We start from the raw sequence: 22,011 nt of genomic DNA, 5'->3' as shown, positions 1-22,011 counted from the left end.
TGCTTTAATATTTTAGCATGGATGGGTAACAGGAATGAGATCCAATTCCCTTGTTTCATCATTAATCCTTTTGTAATTATTACTAGAAAAAAATGCAAGAACTAGAGTCAAAACTCCGTCAAGAAGAACAGGAAAGAAAACGTATGCAGGAAAAAGCAGCCCAGGTATCTAAGTTTTTTAAAAAGTTAATTGTACTCTTTGTTAAAAAATCATATTATATATGCATATATAGCTCAATAAAAAATGTCTACTTGTTTAGAAGACACTAGAATGATCTTCTTCTGTAGTAGCGGCATTGCGAGTAATTGCTAGAATTCTAACATAGTAAGAATCCTATTCTGAATTATAGAAAAGTTGCTTTAGAGGCAGAGTACGAAATTCAGGTCATCCATAGCCCAGTTAGACCATAAAGAATGATTATTTCAGAAAACTACTGATACTAAATATTACTGATACTGATATGAAAAATTAATAAGCCAACCAAAGAGGTTGTAAAATTTGAATTAATATCCAGTAACTCCAAGTATTATATCTTATAAGATTTATTAGTAATCACTTGAAGTAAAAGAAATGAAAGGACACAAGTAAAAGCCTGCGTAAAACCAGCTTTCCCAGTCATGATCAGGGGAAAAGAGAGAGAGGGGCAGAGCTACAAAAACTTCTATCTCCAAAGTGTAAGGACATAATGTGAGAACAAAAATGAGATGCTGGGATTTAGAGTTCTTGGGAGCAGATTCTAGTTACACAAGGCAGATATACTTTAGGAGCATACTGAAACACTGCTTTGGAATACCAATTTTTAACATCAATGGGTAATAGGAAGGAGATCCAATTTCTTGCTTCATTATTAAATCTTGCTAGGATTACCTATATATAGCTCTTGCTGAAATATAACCTTGTTTAGGGTTTGCCTCTTCAAATGTACTAATTAAAATTGATCACTTTTTAGGCTTTTTTAAATCGTTGTTAGAGGAAGTTATGCCAGCCAACCAGTCTTTCGAGCTTTTCCTCTCTAATATTTTTCTATAAACTTGTGGTTACAGAGATTCCATACTCTTCTTCTTCAGTAAAAGATTTTTCAAGCACATTTTAAAGTTTGAAAAAAAATTTCCATGGCCCCTCTTGGGCTACCTTCTTACCTCTCTTGGATTTGACATCCTCAGATGTCTGACCTCTTCAAATATTATCTCCCTTTTTTTATAGGATCATAAAAATTTTATAGAGATTATGAGTTGACAAGACTGTTAAGAACATGGCCTGCCTCTGGGCAGAAGAGAGCTTGCAGCATAAGATATCACCCAAGAAACTGGCCCTACTTTGTCCCATCCATTTCACTTAACTCCTTTCCATCTTCTGTTTTCTTTGATTCTACCCGGAAGTAGTGGTGAGCTCTCAAGGGGTCTATAGTTGGAACTAAATCAGCAACCATATTTAGCCAGAGTTCCTAAAAGGGCTTGAATCAGTCAGCGCTGCGATCTTATCTAGTAGACAAAGCCCCCCTTTTTTAAAAACATCATTTAAGAAAAACTTATTCTCAACTGAAAACCCCAAAAGAAAAGATTTTCTCTATACAAAGGATATGGACACAAGAGTATCGTGTATGAAACAACAAATTACTTTTTCTAAGTATATGATAAATTAAACTCATTACTTTCAAAGCATTTCTGCTTATCTATGCATCCTTCTGTTTTCTTCTATGCATTTCTGTAATGTTTCAATAAAATGTTTTTATCTTCTTTTTTGGAAGAGCATCACTGTTACTAATCACTTCCCCCTTTCCTTTCCCCAAACACATATCCCATCTGTCCCTTCCCATCACAAAAAGAAAAAATACTCTTTTAACAAGTAAAACATATCTTTACAGAAAGGGAGGACACAATCATTAAGCACAAATGATGTACCAGGCACCAGCTAAGCTTTACAAATATTATTTCATTCAGTATTCACATATCAGGCCTTTGAGGGTAGGGGCTGTTATTATCACCATTCTACAACTGAAGAAACAAGGAAAACAGATTAATATGCTTGCCCAGGATCACATACAGTAAGAGTCTGTGACCAGATTTGAATTCAAGTTTTCCTGACTAGTCCCAGTTCTCATTGTAGCACCCAGCTAGGATAAGGTCATGGCTAAAAATGTATGTCATTCTGCACTTTTACATGGCACCTCTTTATCAGGAGATGGATGGCATGCTCCATCATCATCTGGATTCACTTAATCATTGCTATGATCAGAGTTCTTAAATCTTTCAAAGTTGCTTTTCTTATGTTGTTCAAATACAAATTATTCTCCTACTTATGCTCTCTTGGCTTTGCACCAGCTTATACAAGTGTTCTCAAGGTTCTCTGAAAAAATCTTTTCATCATTTCCTACATGGCAACAATATTCCATTACATTCATATATCACATTTGTTCAGCCCTTCTTTAATTGATGGGCACACCCTTAGTGTCCAGTTCTTTTCTTTTCCTTTTAATTTCTCCTTTAGAAACCACCATTGAGATCTGGAAACAATAAAAGGCCTCCTGCATAAGGAGGGATTTAAGCTGAATCTTGAAGCCAAGAGGCAGAGGTAATGAGAGAGCATTCCAGGTATGAGAGATGTTGAGTGAAAAGGCACAGATATTTAAGCTATGGAGTGTGTAATGTGAAAGGAAAAAATAAGAAGACCAGAATTATTAAATTGTAGAGTACTTAAATGGGGTAAAGCAGAGAAAGACTAAAAGTTGTGAAGTTTAAATGCAGAGGATTTTCTATTTGATCCTGGAGGTAATAGGGGACCACAGGAGTACATAGATTAAAGAGTTAACATGGTCAGAAATTTAAATAATTCTGAGGTACCACCTCACTATCAGATTGGCCAATATGGCAGCAAATGAATGAAGGTACTGGAGATGAGATTGGCCAATATGGCAGTAAAGGAAAGTGATAAATGTTGGAGGGGATGTGGCAAAACTAGGACACTAATGCATTGTTGGTGGAATTGTGAACTGGTCCAACCATTCTGGAGGGCAATTTGGAACTATGCCCAAAGGGTTATAAAACTTTATACTCTTTGATCCTGTAATACCACTATTGGGTCTTTATCACAAAGATATAATAATAAAGGGGAAAGGACCTACTTATAAAAAAATATTCATAGCATCTCTTTTTTGTGGTGGCAAAGAGTTAGAAATTGAGGGACTGTCCATCAGTTTGGAAATGGCTGAACAAATTGTGGTACATATTAGTGAAGAAATGATAAGAATGATGATTTCATAAAAAGCTGGAAAGATCTTCATGAAAAATGCAGGGCAAAAAAAGCAGAACTGGGAGAACATTGTACACAGTAACAGCAATATTGTATGATGATCGACTGTGAAAACTTGGCTACTCTCAGCAATGCAATGATCTGGAACAATCTTAAAAGATTTGTGATAAAGAATTCTATCTACCTCCAGAGAAAGAACTGTGTTAGAATCAGATGGATGTGGATCAAAGCATACTATCTTTAACCTCAATATAGTTTTCTTTGGGGTTTTTGGTTTTGTATGAGTGTGCTCTTACAACAATGACAAATATGGAAGTGTGTTTTGCATCAATCTTAATAAAAATAAAAATTTTTTAAAAGAAGGTTATTGTCAGTAGTTCAGGCATGAGGTGATGAGGGCCTGCACTAAGGTGGTAGGTGTTGGCAGTGGCAGAAGGGGGAAAAGTGTAGGAGAGAGATTGTTAAGATGACAGAGTAGAGATTGTAGATTCTACAAAACCTAGCAAAAGATTGGCTGTGTGGAGTGAGAGGAGTCAGGGCTAACATTTGAGATTGCAAGTCTGGTTGATTGGGAAGATAGAATTAATAGGGAAATTTGGTAAGAGGGGAACATTAAGAGACAAATAATAATGAATACTACTATTTTAAACATGAGTTTGAGATACCTTTGGGATATCCAGTTTAAGATGTCTAAAAGGCAGCTAGTTGATGTTACCAGACAAGCTAAAGAAAGAAGTTAGGAATATATATATATATATATATATATATATATATATATATATATATATATGGAAATCATTTGTATAAAAGTAATCATTGAATCCATGGCTGAGGTCAGATTTGAACCCAGGACCTCCTGTCTCTAGGTCTCCTTTATTTTCAGAGAGAACCAGTGACATCTTGGAGTGATGGTCTTGACTTGCATGAGAATTGGATTTAAGTGAGGCAGAGTTAACTGCACAGAGCTGTCAGCCTTACTATCTTCCAGAGTATTCAAGTCTTGTGGCAAAATGAAAGTTAGGACAGCAGGTGATGGCCCATAATACAAGATACAGATGACTTTGGTGTCCTTAATATCTGACCAATTTCTAAACTCTCCACAGAGCCTGCTTCAGTTGTCTTAATGGCCATTGGAACACATTGTTCCTATCTGCCCATTCAGTGAGGCCAGCGTTGGTGAACCTTTTAGAAATTGTGTGCCCAAATTGCACCCAAACAGCCACCTGTGAGCCCCTCACATTACTCCAGAGGGCAGAGGGATGACGTGCTCACATTAGGTGGCTAGATGGAGGGGAGCAGGACATGTGAAAATTGTCCCCAGGCAGGGTGGAGATGGGGAGGGGAGCAGCCTCTTCTGTGCCTCCAGTGCATGCATGCCCTGTCTTCAGGGGGAAGTCTTTATGTGCTTGAAGTAGACATCCCACTGAATCACTAATAGTTTTGTGGCCTATTGATTACTCATCCAGGTTTCCCCTGTCTACCAAGAAAGTAGGGCGTATGAGGTATGCAAGAAGGATTTTCACATCTGGTGTAAGGGCTTTGCTGAGTCCTTTTCAAAGCCTCTCATCCACTTTTGGTGTCTACCTGTCACCCAACTACCTGTGACTTCAAGAAATTATAGTGTAGGCAGCAGCTACACCTCTACTGAAAACACACTTATGACTGGGGAAGTCTAGCAAAGGAAACTAAGAATGGTTAGACAGGAGAGAACTTGGAGAGAGCAGATCATAAAAACCAAGAAAGAAGAGATATCAAGAGGTTGGCCTATATTGTCAAAAGATCCAAAGAGGTTAAGAATAAGAATTTTGTCAGTAAAAATCAGTCAGAAATTTTGAAAAACCCCTAACATCACATTTACTAAGGTGCTTATAGCAGGTGTTAAAATGATGGCACTGAACAAAGAAAAGCATCCAACTTAGATCAAGTATATAAGAGGACCTCATACCTTTCAGATTGACTAATATCACTAAAAAGAGAAATGATAAATGTTGGAGAGGATGTGGGGAAATTAGGATACTAATATCCAAATGTAGTTGTGGACCTATCCAGCCATTCTGGAGAGCAGTTTGAAACCTCATACCTGCATACCTTTTGACCCAGCAATACCACTATTTTACTGTGTCTGTATCCCAAAGACTTCAAAGATAAGGAAAAAGATCTATTTATACAAAAATATTTACAGCAGCTCTTTTTGTGGTGGCAAAGAATTTGAAACTGAGAGGATGTTGATCACTTAGGGAATGGCTAAACAAGTTGTAATATATGATTGTAATAGAATACTATTGTGCCAAAGGAAATGACAAGCAAGACAATTTCAGAAAAAACCTGGAAAGACTTAATTAATGCAAAGTGAAGTGAGCAGAACCAAGAGAATATTGTACACAGTAACAGCAATATTATAGGATGTTTTAACTGTGAATGACTTAATTGTTATTAGCATTTCAAGGATCCAAAACAACTCCAAGGGACTCATGATGAAAAAGAATATTCACCACTGTAGAAAAACTGAGAGAATCAATGTAGATTAAAACATACCATTTTCACTTTATTTCCTTCATGACTTTTTTCCTTATATGTGCTATATATGTTGTCTTTCACAATAAAATATAGAAAATGTGTTGCATGATGGTACATATATTACCTATATCAAATTACTTGCCATCTTGAGGAGGGAAGAGTTAAAAATTGTTTCTACATGTAATTAGAGAAAAAATACCATAAAATATCGCTAGTAACTGTACATATAGAGAAAAAAAGCCATTTATCTTTTCACCCACCCCAAACAGAAATTTAGTCTTTTCAAATGAAATAAAATTTGTGAAGCACTTCATGCAGTACTTAGACATAGTAGGTACTTAATCCCTTCTCCTTTCTCTCCTTCAGTCTTCCTCTGGTCACCAGCAGGGGTCTTTTTAAACTGTACTTTTGTTTTCTTTGGAATTCATTATTTAGTTCATGTTGGGCTTTCCTGAAATTATTTATGTGACTCTGCCACTTATGTACTCATTCTCATTTACCTGTTCTTACTGTCAATTCTTAATCTTTCCTTTTTCACAATGAAGTAATTTTTAATAGTTCCATGTTAGTCTTATCAGACACTTATCTTTTTATTGGAATCATTTTTTACTTTGTCACTAGACTTTCCTTTGAAAGCCTTCCATGCCTCTTGAGCAGTCTTTATATTTAGAATTTGGGGCCATGGATTCCTACCTATTATTTCTTTGAACTATGAGATAGATTCCCCCAAGGTCTTAGGTAGAGGTTATATTATGCCCTGCATTTCCTTTATCTCTCGTTGACAAAGTAGTATAGTATATATTCTCTCTATATAGTATAGTAGTAGTAAAGTATAGTATCACATAGTATATATAGAATTTTGAAGGTTCTGACTGTTTCACCAAATCAATTCACTTTATTGGTCAGAATCAGTTTCAAAATAGCAGTTCTCTTATGCTTTCTTCTATTTTCCAAAGGATAAAATTCTGTGTTAAGAATTTATTACCCATTCTGATTTTATCAGAAGGGAAGGCTTCGATAGATATCCTTATAATTGAAGTGTTCCCCATCATTGTCACATCTTATCCCCAATGCTAACTTTATGTTTTCTATGAGGAAGTTGTCACTTATTTCTTCTAGGTAGCCAAGTTATCTGTGGGATGTGCTCATGATAGTCCCCCATATCTACTTCTTTGATCTTCACCTTGTTTAATGTTCCAGTGTGATAATGTAATTTAAAGTACTGTTTAAATATCAAATGTTTTTATTGTTTGGGCATCTAGGGGAGTTAGTTAGGTTTCATGGTAGATAAAGCGAGAAATTCCTGATCATGAATCTGACCTCCAACATTTATTGGCTTTGTGGCCCTGGGCAAATCACATAGACTCTGTCAGCCCATTTCTTCATCTGTAAAACTGACGTAATAACTATTAATCTCAGAAATGTTGGGCAAATCAAATGAGATACATATAAAGTACATGTTGGCAATTGATTGGACATGAGGGGTAAATGAGTCAATGAATGACACCTAGATTGTGAGACTGGATGACTGGAAGGGTGGTGATATCCTGAAAGTTCTTTTTAAAAAGGGGGAGAGGAAGCTCCTAGAGTTGATATTAATAAGTTCAGTTTTGGACATAGTGAGTTTAAGAGGTCTCCAAGAAATCTAGTTTGAGATATGCAATAGCCAGTAAGAGATATGAGAATGGATATCAGGAGAGAGGTTGGGTTGGATAAATGGCTCTGAGAGGCATATGTATATAATGTTGAAAACAGAATCTATGGGACCTGATGAAATCACAAACTGAAGTAGTAGTGTAGAAGGATGTGGGAAGCCATCAAGCCCTAAGAGAGGAAAGACCAAGAAATATGCATGGGGGGACATCCATAGTTAGGTGTGACCTGACTGAAGGTATCCAACAAAGGAAACTGAGAAGAGGATGAAATAGATAGGATGAAAAACAGAAGAAGGTAGTGTCATGAAAACCAGAAAGAAATATCAAGGAAAGAATGATTAGATGAGCCCTGAGAAAAGGTTATTCAATTTGGCCATTAAAAGATTTTTGGTAACTTCAGAGAGTGCAATATTAATTGTACTGAAATTTCAGTGAATAATGAAAGTAGAAGACAAGATTTGAGAGAGGAAAGGAAATGGGAGGCATTAATTGTAGGCAGCCTTCTCATGAATTTTGCCACAAAAAAAGAAGAGCAATACAGGAGAGGAGCTATTGGAATATTTGAATTGGGTCAGGATTTTGGACTGGAAAGACATGAGTGTTTTAGTAGGTAGTAGGAAAATAACCTGGAGACAGAAATATTCAAGAAAGCAAAGAGTGAAGATGATAATGGATCAGTCTGCTGGAGAAGATAGAATGAAATGAGATCATTTGTATATCAATTGAGATCTGAAGGAGAAGAAAAGATAGCAGAAGCCATCTAATGTGAAAAAAGAATGATAGATGAAGATGGTGCTTCAATGAATGTGGTCCTTATTTTCAGTGAAGGTCTCTCAGATGAGAGTGTGGGGCAAAGGACAAACAAAAGAAGTTTGAGGGAGGAATGAAAAGGTTTGAAAAACCCCTGAGGTAAGTGGGATAATGAATTGATTAGGAGGATGTAAAAAGATTGCCTTGCCTGATTGAGGGTCCAGTTGAGATTATGTAGTATAAATTTCTAGTGGACTCAGGCAAAATTGTTTTGTGGTTTTCTTAATTTTGTTCAACAAACATGTAAGTAGGAGCAAAGGCAAGTAGATAGTAGGGAATAATCCAAGACTGGAGGTTGGGCAGGACAAGTTCTTCAACAAAGTGACAAAAACCTCAGGAGAAAAAGACAATGTAGAGTTGGAACTAGTTCACCAGTGTAGTGGTGATGGCCTTGGAAAGAACTGTAAGAGGTGGAGAGTTTGGACACTGAGAAAGAAGAACATAATGAGATGAGATGCAAAGCAAGAAGATGAGGTGGTATTGACAATAGTATCATCAGTTGATAGAATTTCAGGTATAATGAATGTGGAAGAGGAACAACTGTAACTTTTTTTTTTCCTTAACCCTTCCAATATTGGTTCCAAGGCAAAAGGGTGGTAAGGGCTAGGCATTGGGGGTTAAGTGACTTGTCCAGGGTCACTCGGTCAGCTCGGAAGTATCTGAGATCAGATTTTAACCTAGGACCTCTTGCCTCTGGACCTGACTCTCAATACACTGAGCCACCTACCTGTCCCCACAACTATAACTTCTAATGCTACTGGTTTTCTAGAGCCAGGTGTAACAAGAGAAATCCTTCCACATCACTGTCCTTCAAGTATTTAAAGATATTTATTGGGTCCTTACTAAGGCTTATCTTTTGCAGACCAAACCCCTGCTTCATTCAGTTGATTTTTGATAATTTAGATCCTTTCACCATCCTTTTATTCTGAAAATTCCCACATTTGTTTTTCAATCTTAAGGACTTCTTCATTTCTCTCCAGTTTTTCAGAGTTACATGAACAGCTTCTTTCATTACACTTAGGTGTGGTACATCCAGGCTTGAAGGTTTAAATTCATGGCAGGAATTTTAAGATGCCTGCACTTAGCACTTTTCTGGAGTTTTGATTCTTTGTTAACTATATTCTGTTGTTCTTAGTCTAAAGATCCTTCTTGATAGTGAAAGTGGAAGCAAAATGGGATATAGTTTATCTCATATGCTTCAAGCAATAGTCCTATCCCCTCTGGTCTTTTCTTAACCCCCAGCTTCACTTAGAAACCTCCTTTTGTCCTAACACTATCTCAAGAATCAATTTGGCCATTTTCATTTTAAAGCCATCTTAAATCATAATAGTCTTTAGATATTGTATCCTCACCTCATCAGACATAGCCTATTCCTTGCCAGGAATGCATCTTTTGTCTTAGATCATGGTCTAAAAATTTCATTCTCTTATTCTAGCACTAACTTCTTGGCCAGTTTACTACCTTTATCCTACTTTCTGTTTTGAAACTGCCTTTTTTTTTAATTAAGTTTATTTATTTAATTAATTAATTTAGAATGTTTTCCCATAGTTACATGATTCATGTTCTTTTTATCCCCTCCTCCCACCCCCTCCAGTAGCCAATAAACAATTCCACTGGGTTTTACATGTGTCGTTGATCATTTTCCTATTCCTATATTATTATTTGCACTAGAGTGATCATTTAGAGTCTACATGCCCTATCACATCCCCATCAAACCATGTGATCAAGCAAATGTGAAATACCTTCTTTAAAGTCAGCATGAATGAATAAATAACCTCTTGGGCCCATAAATCATTTAATTTCTGGTCTTGATCTTCCTAGTTCTTAATGAGTCTTTCAGGTTCCTTGTGGTGGCATTATTAATTTCTGCATGAGTGAAAAAAGTATAATAGCCCCCAGATGATCAAGTTTTAGGAGATTATTTTTTACCATCCAAATGACAACTAGAGAAGATAGCATAATTTGTGCTTACTCCTGTTAAGCCAACATTTGACTTTCTTGGCTACCTTTGACCTGCCACAAGAAAAGGTCTTTCTTTGTTCCTTCTTGGACCAGTAGTGAATGTTCTCAGTCTAAGTAATATGTGTGGATCTCTCCTTATCTTCCCATGAAAAAAGAGACACTGCTTTGTTCTCAGATTGTTCTGTCCCATCCTCAGTAGGAAGAACTTTGTATTCATTAAATAGCTCTAGCTGCTTAGAGGCCCTTTCTTCAGTTTAAACAGACATTAAGTGCTTATTCTTGGCAGAATACTCTTACTTTCCCACAATCACATTCTTCCATCTTTAACCCTCTTTCTTAATGTCTTTTTTCTCCTCAGTTTCTAGATTTTTCCCCTTTGTTTTATTTTGAATCTTTTTTCTGTACTACTGGAAATCCTTTTCTCCAACTCCCATCATTTTATTTTTATCTATGTATCCCCAGTGCCTTGTATAGTGTAGGTACTTAACAAATGGAGTGAATACTGTGTCCTTTCTGATAAACTAGAAAGCAAAGTATTCTTCTAAATTATCTTCTTAAACAGGAAGACCAGTTTTCACTTAGTGCATATATACTCATTGATTAACTGGCATAATGCCACAATGTGGCATTTGCCTGCTGGCTAGTAGGATGATTTCTTAACTTTTTTTTTAGACTTTGTCATTGCAGTTCTTCACAGACAACAGCTTATATTGTCTTAGGGGAAGGTCCTTGAATAATGAAGTTAAGTGACTTGTTCTTGCAGGACTTGAACCAGGTTTTCCTGATTCCAAACCTGTTCCTTCCATTCCCTATATATGCCACCTTCTCTCATCCTGCATCCTGCAGAAATTGAGATCCTGTCTTGCTGTGGCTGTACCCTCACCTTAATTTAATAGCTCAGCTAAACCCATTTTTGTGAAGTAAGGACTCCTTCTTTTGATGCTAGGTCACCAAGTGATCTTTTGAATTTTCCCATCCAATGTAATCATCTAGCTATAATTGAGCAATAAATTTACCAATGCCTCAATTAATTGAAGGCTTAAATACAACAGAGGTCTAAGTCAAAGGTTATATTGGGAAAGCCCTACTGGAAAATGTCTAAACTCGCTCACCTCCAGTTGTCCTCTTTCCTGCTACCTATTTTATTATGCACACAGTTTAATTATGTGGATTTTTAAAGAGAGGAAGACATTTCCTTCTGCATTCATAAGGAAGAGAAAGTGTTCAAATGTATGTTTGGGGTTAATATAGCTCATTTCAATACTCAATTTGATAAAAAGAACTGCAGCTGGAAATAACAGAGGTGAAATATCTATGATCTAAAGAGTAAGAAAAAAATAGTAGATAATGGCAGTTAGCAATAAGATGCTAAATATGTCTAACTGTGATATAGATTTATAAATTAGCATAATTATGGCTTTGATCCATTTTAGTGCCTGATTCTGATTATTCTCTTTCATTGTCATGTATTGTCAGTGACTTTTCTAATTTGGGGTTGGCAAGTCTCAGGTTGTAGGATAGTTCCTACTTCTTCCCAAAATAATTGTGGCCTTTTATATTTCCCAGTTACAGACTGGAATAGAAACAAATAGACAGTTGTTTGAAGAAAAGATACCATCATATCCTGCCAATGCAAGAAGAATGAAGAAAAAGAAAACAAAACAGCCTGACAAGGTAATTAATGTTGGAAGCCTTGTTTTTCCTCTTTTATTTTTTAAGTTCTTACTTACATCTCTTTTTAACATCACCACAATTTCCCCCAGTGTTTTATTCTTCTTCTCAGAGAGCCATCCCATATAATAAATAGTAGTTTTAAAGAAAAAGAAGAGATAAAATAAAAGTAATAAAATAAATACAGCATGCAATACTTGCGGACCTCCCTTTTCTGCACAGACTTGAAATTGGAAATGTCTTTTCACATCTCCTTTGAGACAGATTTGTTCTTTGATTATTTAAAATGTTTAAAATTTTTTAAATTGATTTTTTACATTTGAATTAGGCATTGTTTATATTATTCTGGGTTCTGACTATACCTTACTTTGTATCAGTTCAGATCTTTCCATGCTTCTCTTTCATTTATCATTGTTTTTCAATATTTCCTTTGACCACTTATCAGTTGGATAATGACTTGTGTTCTTATAAATTTGACTTGGTTCCCTATATATTTGAGAAATAAGGTCTTTGTCAGAGATTTATGCTAGAAAAATTTTTCCCCAGTTTTCCTGCTTTCCTTTTAATCTTGGTTGTATTGATTTGTTGGTGCAAAACCTTTTTAATTTCATGTCATTAAAATTAACCATTTTATTTCCCTTGATCCTCTCCAGCTCATTAGATCATAAATTCTTCCCTTATCCATAAATTCAACAGGTAAAATTTTCCATGTTCCCCTAATTTGCTTGTCATATTACCCTTTATATGGTCATTTTGATTTTATCTTGGTATACAGTGAGAGTGGATGGAAGGTCATATACATAGTTTCTACCAAACTTCTCTCCAGTTTTCCCAGGAATTTTTATCAAATAATGAGATCTTGTCCCAAAAGCTTGGATAGATCTTCAGTTTATGTTTTATGTTTCGGTTTATGAAACACTAAATTATTAGTCATAATACTATGTATTCTGTACTTTATCTGTTCCTTGCCAATACCAGATTATTTTCACAATTACTGATTTTACTATAGCTTGAAATACGGTACTGCAAAACTCTCACTCTTTCCTTTTTTTCATTCATTCCCTTGATATTCTTTTTAAAAATTAATTAATTAATTAAGGGTATTTTTCCATGGTCACGTGATTCACGTTCTTTCCCTCCCCCTATCCATAGCCAATGAGTAATTACACTGGGTTTTACATGTATCATTATTCAAAACCTTATTTCCATATTATTATTTGCAATAGAGTGATCTTTTAAAATCAACATCCCCAATCCTATCCCCATTGAGCCATGTGATCAATCATACGTTTTTCTTCTATGTTTCTGCTCTCACAGTTCTTTCTCTGGATATGGATATTGTTCTTTCTCATAAGTTCCTCTGGATTGTCCTGGGCCATTACATTCGATTGTGCCACAGCGTATCAGTCTCTGTATATAATGCTCTCCTGGTTCTGCTCTCATTCTGTATCAATTCCTGGAGGTCATTCCAGTTCCCATGGAATTCCTCCACTTTATTATTCCTTTAAGCACAATAGTATTCCATCACCAACAGTGATGTTGTTTGTTCAATTTGTTCAGCCATTCCCCAATTGAAGGGCATCCCCTCATTTTCCAGTTTTTTGCCACCACAAAGTGCAGCTATGAATATTTTTGTACAAGTATTTTTCCCTAAATCTCTTCAGGGTACAAACCCAGCAGTGATATGACTGGATCAAAGGGCAGGCAGTCTTTTAGCACCCTTTGGGCATAGTTCCAAATCGCCTTCCAGAATGGCTGGATCAATTTACAATGCCACCAGCAATGCATTAGTGCACCAATTTTTCCATAATCCCTCCAACATTTATTATTTTCCTTTGCTGTCATATTAGCCAGTCTGCTAGGTGTGAGGTGGTGTGGTACCTCAGTTTTTGATTTACATTTCTCTAATTATGAGAGATTTAGAACATTTTTTTCATGTGCTTATTGATAATTTTGATTTCATCATGTGAAAAATGCCTATTTATGTACCTTGACCATTTATCAACTGGGGAATGACTTGATTTTTGTACAATTGACTTAGCTCCCTTTGATATTCTTGAGCCTTTTGTTCTTCCTGATGAATTTTGTTCCTTTTTTCTAGCTCTATGAAATGATTTTTGGTAGTATGATTGGCATGGCACTGAAAGTAAATGAATTTAGATAGAATGATCATTTTTGTTTTATTGTTTGCTGCCATCAACCTCTATCTTACTCTACATCCTTTCCGTCCTCCCCCTGTATATAAATGTGCATATATTTCTATTCAAACTATAGCTGAGACTTGTTGACCCTGTCTGTGTCCCCAGCATGGCCTTACCTAATTTCAGAGTTTATGGAGGAGGAACTAAGTTGCTACCTCTTCTCCCTTTTCCATGCTGCATGAGCCCTGCTGTCTGATCCTATCTCTTCCCTAAGTTGGAGATAGATTTCAGGTTTCAGGGAAGAGGAATGAGCTCAAGATATGAGGGTGTGCAACTTTCCTCAGCACTCCCATCCATTCACCTTTTCAGCCTGGTCCAGAACAGCCCCCTTCTTCTTCCCTTGTCTCCCTGTCCAAAGGAGGGCAGTAACCCCACACTTAGAATTGACAGGAGGGGGCACTGAATGTTTCCACCCTCTAGCTACTGTCATCAAAGCTCTAACAAATGTTTGATCACATTCTGCCAACAAATGCACAGTCTATACTTATAATCTTGCACCTCCTTGGTTTGGTTTGGTTTGGTTTTGAAAAGGAGGTAAGGAGTTTTTGTTTTGTTTTATTTTAAACTGAACATCTTAGTCTGCCCACGAGCAATTAATATTTCTCAGCACTGCTGTTTTCTGTGTGAATTGTTTTGTAATAGTGTTCATATAATTCTTGGGTTTGCTACTGAACTTTATTGGTAGTATAAAGAAATGCTAATGATTTTATTATATAGGTTTATTTTATATCCTGCATCTTTACTAAAGTTCTTTATTTCATCTTGGTTCTCTGGATTCTCTCCAAGTAGACCATCTTATCTGCAAAGAGTGATAGTTTTGTTTCCTCATTGCCTATTCTCTGTACTTTAATTTTTTTTTTTGTCTTACTGCTATAACTAGCATTTTTAATTATAGCTTATTTTTCTCTAGTTACATGTAAAAACAATTTTTAACATTCATTTTCTTTAAAAATTTTGAGTTCCAAATTCTCTCCCCTCCTTCACTTTTACTCTCTCTCTCTTTCTATTCCTCCCTCCCTGAGACGGTAAGCAATCTGATAAATTTTTTATATGATTCTATATGTAAAATCTTTTCATTTTTTCACGTTGTAGAAGAGATCTCAAACCAAAAAAGTGAAACATTTCAGTCTGCGTTCAGACTGAATTCTTTCTTGCCAGGCAGGTGGCATTTTTCATCATGAATTTGTTTTGTACCAAGAATAAAAGAAAATATTAAAGTTCAGCAAAAAAAAAAAGATGACCACATTCTGCTGACAAATATTCAACATTCTCTACTTACAATGTCCAACCTCCTTGATTTAGTTTTGGTTTTGAAAGGGAATTAAGGAGTTTTTGTTTTGTTTTAAACTAAACATCTGATTTCAGAAACTCAGGAACTTTCTGCTTCTGCTGCAGTTCTATATATATCCTTCTCTGAAGTTTATAATCTTAGATTATTGCCTGGGTTACTTATGTAAGGTTCATCAATGACTTGTCTAAGGTCACACAACCTAGAGGTATATCTGAGTTTTGACTTGAACAAAGATCCATTGTCAGGTCCAAGGCCATTATACCATGTAGCCTCTCTTAGAATGCTACTGTTTTAAATATCAAAATAGGGATTATTAGCTATTCTTGGCTATCACTATTGTCTCAGTTTTTTTTTTGTTTTTAAAATTCCATTCACTTTTCATTTCCTCAACAGCCTTTTCCTCGAGATAACATATTAATTTGCATTTATTGCTGTTTCTCTGTAATTTTCAATTTTATTTGTACTCTGTTGTGTCAACTAGATTATAAACCCTTCTAGAGTAGGTACCAAAGACTTCTCTCTATGTAGTTTTCCAAAGTTAGGATGCGGTACTTATTTTTGTTAGGGTTTTTTATGTTTGTTTGTTTTTTAATAATTATATGTAATAATAGATTTCCACATAAGTTTTTCTAAGTTATATGATCAAAATTATCTCCCTCCTTCCCTCTCTCCCTGCCCGGTACTGCCATGCAACTTAATATGGGTAATACATTATCATAGGATACAGTACTTGTTGACAGATTGATTGCTCGTTAAAATGTTAGTCATGTGATAAAAAGTTGCCCAATAGGAATAAACTGAGGTTTTAAGTTAGTCATATTATAATATAGTCAAAGTCAGCTCTAAATTGTTGATAAATGGATAATTCGGGTTTTGCCTCTTTTTTTTGTTTTTAACCTAGAAATCTCCCAGGAACCATTTTCATGTACAGCCACATTACAGATTGTGCTTGGGTGACATGCCTTTTGTTGCTGGAAAGGTGAGTTGGATTAAAAAAAGGAATTTTTTCCTCTTGCTAAACAGCTAGTACTTTTTAAAAGCTAAGAATTTATTTACATCAATGATGTTCTATTTATCATAAAAATGGAAACTCTAAGGGAGTGGAAGGGAAGGGAATCCTAGGACATGAAGGAAGAAGTTCTTTGGTAGCAGAAATCTCAGCAATGCTATAGGATAAGATAGGGAAATTACAAAGAGAACTCATAAGGAAGCAAGGGAGTCGGGGGACCTGAATGTGAGCAGCAACCCACTAGATTTGTAAGGATTTGGGTTCAAATTCTGGTAATGCAACTTGTTATACCCGTATGCCGTTGTGCTTCAGCTTCCTTTTTTGTAATATGGAGGGGTTGGACTAGATTAGGGTTTTTAACCTGGAATCTGTGAACTTGTTAAGAATCCTGTTATGGTTCCAAATTATTTCCAGACCATTTTTTAGATTGACTATATCTATCTTTCCTACTTTATCTCTTCTAATTCTATTCCTTTGCTATAGTTAAACTACCTAATTTCTGAATCCTTTCATTTAGAGCAACAGTTCTTAACCTGGGGTCTGTGTTCTTGAGGTTTTTTGTCTTTTTATAAAACATTTTAAAATAACTTCCAAGATAATTGGTTTCTTTTACAGTCCTCTGCTTTTTTGTTTTATGTATTTGCAAATATTACTTTGAAACACAGTCCATAGGTCCACTGCCAAAAAGAGTCTGATGCAAAAAAAAATTAAGAACTGGGGGGGCAGCTGGGTAGCTCAATGGATTGAGAGCCAGGCTTAGAGACAGGAGGTCCTGGGTTCATATGTGGCCTCGGATAGATACTTCCTATCTGTGTGACCTGGGCAAGTCATTTAACCCTCCTCAAGGCTAACCCTTACCACTCTTTTACCTTGGAGAAGCAATACTTAGTATTGATTCTAAAACAGAAGGTTTTTGTGTGTGTTTTATTTAAGAACCTCTGATCTAGAATCAGCAATGCATAATGGATAGGAAACCAGACTTGGAGGCAGAAAGATCTACATTCAAATCCTGCCTCGGATACTTAGCTTTGTGACTCCAGGCAAGTCATTTAACATCTCTAGGCCTCAGATTTCTTTTGGTAGGATATGGGAGTTTTATTAGATGGCCTGTCAGAGGTTCCTTCCTATACTAAATAGCTGGTCCTCTTCATATATGTTCATCTCTGCAGTAGTTTCTTCTGCTTCTAGGATCTTCCTATTTGCTAGAGAAGGCATGGAGTACTTCCGTAGATAGTCACCTGCCCCTTTGAAACATAGAATCTTGGATTTTTTACCTTTTTTTTTTTTGGTAATATGTCATCAGTGATCCAATGAAAGTTCCTAGAGGGGGAGGCTTTGTTGAAGAGACACATCCATCACTGCATTATATGGAAAATGTGGATGGGGAAATTGGAGAGAAAGGTAGGGAAAGGAAGGTAGCTTCTTAACTGCACTATAACTAGGCTAGGAAATTAAATTAAATCAAGTCAGACTCTAGAGATAGTTGGGCTAGTAGGAAAATAAAGGTTTGGGAAAGCTAGAGAAAATTAAATCTCCAGCAGGAATGCAGGAGCAAAAGGCTCTTTATGGGGGAAAGGGCCTTTCTCTGGAAAAGGCACCAAAACCCATATCTTCTCTTTTCTTTTATACTTTCTCAGACACCTCCCACAAAGTAAGTGGGAGGTGTCTGAGGAAGTTGGGGTAGAGAGCTCTGGGAGATGTAGTCTCCCAGGGTTCAGATCCATTTTAATGCAAAATGCAGACTATGTATGATTTCGTCTGACTCTTAAAAATCTGTGATAGGAGCTACTACTAATGGATAAACTGAGGCTGAATAGTGAAGTAAATTGTTCAGGATCACATAGATAATATCTGAGGTGCATTATTTACTCTTCCTCCTTGCTTCTCATCACCCCAGCTAACTGCTTATTTTCTTATTTATTATAATGATCTTGAGATGTAGGCTTTTATCTTAATGTTAACCTTGAATCAAATTTAGTGCTTTAAGGGTGAAAAAAAAATCTAATATAAATGGGTATTGATTTCTGTCTTTTAATTTTTAAGAGTATGTATTCATAAAAATTAATATTTACCTTTTCTGTTTTATTCCCTTAAGTCCACTACCCCTAGCCATGCAGTGGTAGCCAATGTACAACATGTTTTACATTTAATGAAGCAACATAATAAAGTTTTATGCAATAACCGTGTGGTCAACAGTGTTCCACTGGCAAAGCAAGGGCCACCTCGAAATGGTAGAGGCAGGAAGTTATCAGCATCTTCTTCCTCCTCCACCTGTCATGAAGAACTCTTTGAAGTCCTACAGACATTACAGGATGAATTTGGACAGATGAGTTTGTAAGTTTTTATTTTGATGTGTTCTTTGTTTTTATATATAAGATGTCCCAAAAGTCTTTGTGCACTTTAAAAGCATTAATGACTTTTGGAACACTGTATATCCCTCCACATTCTCTTACCCACAAAGACATCTCCTAACAAAGAATGAAAAAGAATGGCGGTACCAGTTCTGTACAAGTCCAGCCTTGCCTTGACAATATTTGTAATATTTATAGGGCTTTCTAACTCTGAAAAGAGAGGAGAGTGATATAAGGTTCCAAGAAGTTCTAAATTATTTCATATAATTCCATTTCATTGTCTTTGTCATTGTCCTGTACATTCACATTATTGTGGTCATTGTGTATATTGCTTTCCCAGTTCTGCTCATGTCATTATGTATTAGTTTATATGTATTTCCCTTGATTCTTTGTATATCCTGTTATTTCTTTCATGTACTACAAGTTATTTTTTTAGTCACATGCACTCTTTTTTTTATCTACGTTGTTTCCATTTTATTGCTATTGTGAAAGGTGTTAATATACATATTTTTGCATGAGTGGAGCCATTCTTTTTATAATTATTGATGTGTGGGGAGGTAATATCTGAGTCATAGGCTGTGAACATTTTAGTCAGTTATAGCACAATTCCAAATTGCTTACCAGGATGGTTGGACTGCTCCAACAGCAGTGATTGTCCATCTTCATAACTTGCTACAACTCTGCCAGCACTGGATTATTTTTATCGTGCCATTTCACAAATTTTCTGGAGAAGTAACATCTCAGGGTTGTTTTGACTTTATTTTTCTCTGTTACTAGGTTAGTTTTCTGAGGATTTTTTCATGTCCTTTGACTATTTAGTCTTTGCTTTGTGCTGTGCTCTTAATATGTATGTTATTTCTATATATCTTGCATATTAAAGCCTTGCCAGAAATGAAGTAGCTAAGCAGCACTGTGGATAAAGCACTGCACCTATAGTCAGGTAGACCTGAATTCAAATTTGGCCCCAAATACACACTACCTATGTTGACCCTGCCTGGGTCACTTAACATCCATCTTCCTCAGTTTCCTTAACTGTAAAATGGGGATAATAGTAGGAAATAGTAGCACCCTACCTTCCCAGGGTAGTTTTGAAGATGAAATAAAATAATATTTGTAAAGTGCTCAGCCCATAGTATATGCTTCATAAGTATAACCTCCTCTTTTCAGAGCTATATGATATGAATTTTTTTTCCTTATTCCAAAACTTTGCTTCTTATCCTAGGTGCATTTATTTTGTCCTTTTCACTATGTTTTATCTTTTGTCATCTGTTTTTGGTTTGGGTAAGAACAAAGTCTTTCCCATCAATTCAATAGTTAAAAGTACCTGACCTAAGATTTGTTTTACCTTTTTGGGGAGGAGTGTCAGTCGGTTAACAAGCATTTATTAAACACCTACTCTGAGCCAGTCACTACTAGATTTTCTGGCTTCAAATACAAAAATATGAAAAATATTTCATACTTTCTCCTCTCAAGAACTTTAGAGTAGAACAGAGAATGAATGGTATGACTTTACTATTTAGGTCATACACTTATTTTGAATTTATTTTGGTATATCATATTTTTCTACACTGAATCTTTCTCAAGTTGTTTTCAATTGTCACAGAAGTTTTTGGTCAGGGGAAGTTTTTCACCAAGTAATTAATGTTCTCCGGTTTATTAAATATTACTTTTCATTGCTTTAAAGTTCCAAAGATACTGGTTTAGTTGAGAAAAGTTATTATTTCATCAAATAGAACTAGAATTTGTCCATTTGAAATTTTACTTCATAAATAGAAACTTTTTGCAAGATTATAAAGAAAATCTCCCTTTAAAAAAATATTTTTCATTTAAACACCAAAGCTTATGTTTAAATTTTCTAATCTGACAATTGGTGTAACAGGGTACCAGCAAATATATCAGTAAAGGAAAAAGAATATATAGTTAAATGATTATTTTACATATAACCACAAATAAATAAAATTTATCCAACTCCCATTTTTCTTCATTTAAAGTGATCACCAGCAACTGGCCAAACTTATCCAGGAAACACCAACTAAGGAACTGAAAGAGGACCTTGAGCAAGAACTTGAGGAATTGGTAGAAAGGATGGAAGCTAAAGCCAATCAGATAACTAAAGTTCGAAAACATCAGGCCCGGGTAAGTAATTTTACCTGTACTCAACTTGCTTTAAAAAATATCTTTATTTTTAATATGATTTGGGTAAAGCCTTTTGTAAATTGTGATCAGTGGGAGACATGTTCCTTAACCAGAAACACACATGTATTAAATATCAGCTATGATTCAGCTATGATTCAATGAGAACAGTATATTTACTGATATTACCTTGTGAATCTTTTTTTTTTAATCTTTACCTTCCGTCTTAGAATCAATACTGTTTATTGGTTCCAAGGCAGAAGAGTGGTAAGGACTAGGCAATGGGGATAGCTGGAATGTGTCTGAGTCCAGATTTGAGCCTAGTACTACCTTCCATCTCTAGGCCTGGCTCTCAATCCACTGAGTCACCCATCTGCCCCCTATGAATCTACTTAAAAAGAGTATATATAGTGTGTACTGGAGATAAACACATGGTAATAGTCTTATAAGAAGTGAACAAGTTACTAGAGATTAGAATACTTCACCCTAGAAACAGCCCTGAAATGTAAGAGCATTTAAGTTTAAATGTTCACAAAGTAATAACTTCCTTCTCCTCCTAAATTAAATGCTTTTCTTTCACACTAAAAAAAAAAAATCCCCAAAATTATGTTTCTAAAGGGTTAAATAAGTCAGCCTAGAAAATAATCTTTCATTATGGTTTGACATTTAGGAGTTATTTTATTATCAAGACAGCTAAAGCTCTGTGGGCACTTTTACTTTCTTTTGCAAGTCTTGTAGTGGATCAGTGACACTACATAAGCAGCCTACTACATAACTCTCTCCCTCATCTTCCTTTAACCTTTCTTGCAAGTTCAAACCTCTCCCAGCTTTCATTCACCTTCCTGTTCTGAGGCAAGTGTTAACAGCATCAGTATTATACATACTTTTACATTTTTTAATGTATGATTATATTTTAAAACATTTTTACCTTTAAGCACTTAGAATACTAGACTTTAAGAAAAGGACATCATCTCCATAGGATTGTAAACAAGACCTTCATCTTCTCCTTGTCGACTTCCAAAATAATTAAATGCGATCATTTGCCAGAATTTTGGTCTTCAAGGCATCATCCAGACATACTGAGCACCCTTCTGTCTGAATTTACAGCCATGGCTAATGTTGAAACTTACTCCTTACATCAAGGGAGTATTTGTATACTAAA

At 35.7% G+C, this 22,011-nt stretch overlaps 1 protein-coding gene across 3 annotated transcripts in view; it reads left to right on the top strand.

Moving 5' to 3' along the window:
- CEP57 (centrosomal protein 57) overlaps positions 1-22,011 on the top strand; it is a 75,373-nt gene that overhangs the window by 51,223 nt on the left and 2,139 nt on the right. For all 3 annotated transcript variants that reach the window (XM_007494984.3, XM_001367462.5, XM_056825116.1), the window contains 5 exons: positions 87-164; positions 11,760-11,867; positions 16,258-16,335; positions 18,461-18,699; positions 20,708-20,852. In XM_007494984.3, the coding sequence (XP_007495046.1) occupies positions 87-164; positions 11,760-11,867; positions 16,258-16,335; positions 18,461-18,699; positions 20,708-20,852 (648 nt within the window). The remainder of the gene's footprint in view (positions 1-86; positions 165-11,759; positions 11,868-16,257; positions 16,336-18,460; positions 18,700-20,707; positions 20,853-22,011) is intronic.

Source organism: Monodelphis domestica, chromosome 4 (assembly GCF_027887165.1).
Source record: "Monodelphis domestica isolate mMonDom1 chromosome 4, mMonDom1.pri, whole genome shotgun sequence".
Lineage (NCBI taxonomy): Eukaryota > Metazoa > Chordata > Mammalia > Didelphimorphia > Didelphidae > Monodelphis > Monodelphis domestica.
Note: the sequence above shows the minus strand (reverse complement) of the source record. Positions and strands in the feature narration are given on the sequence as shown.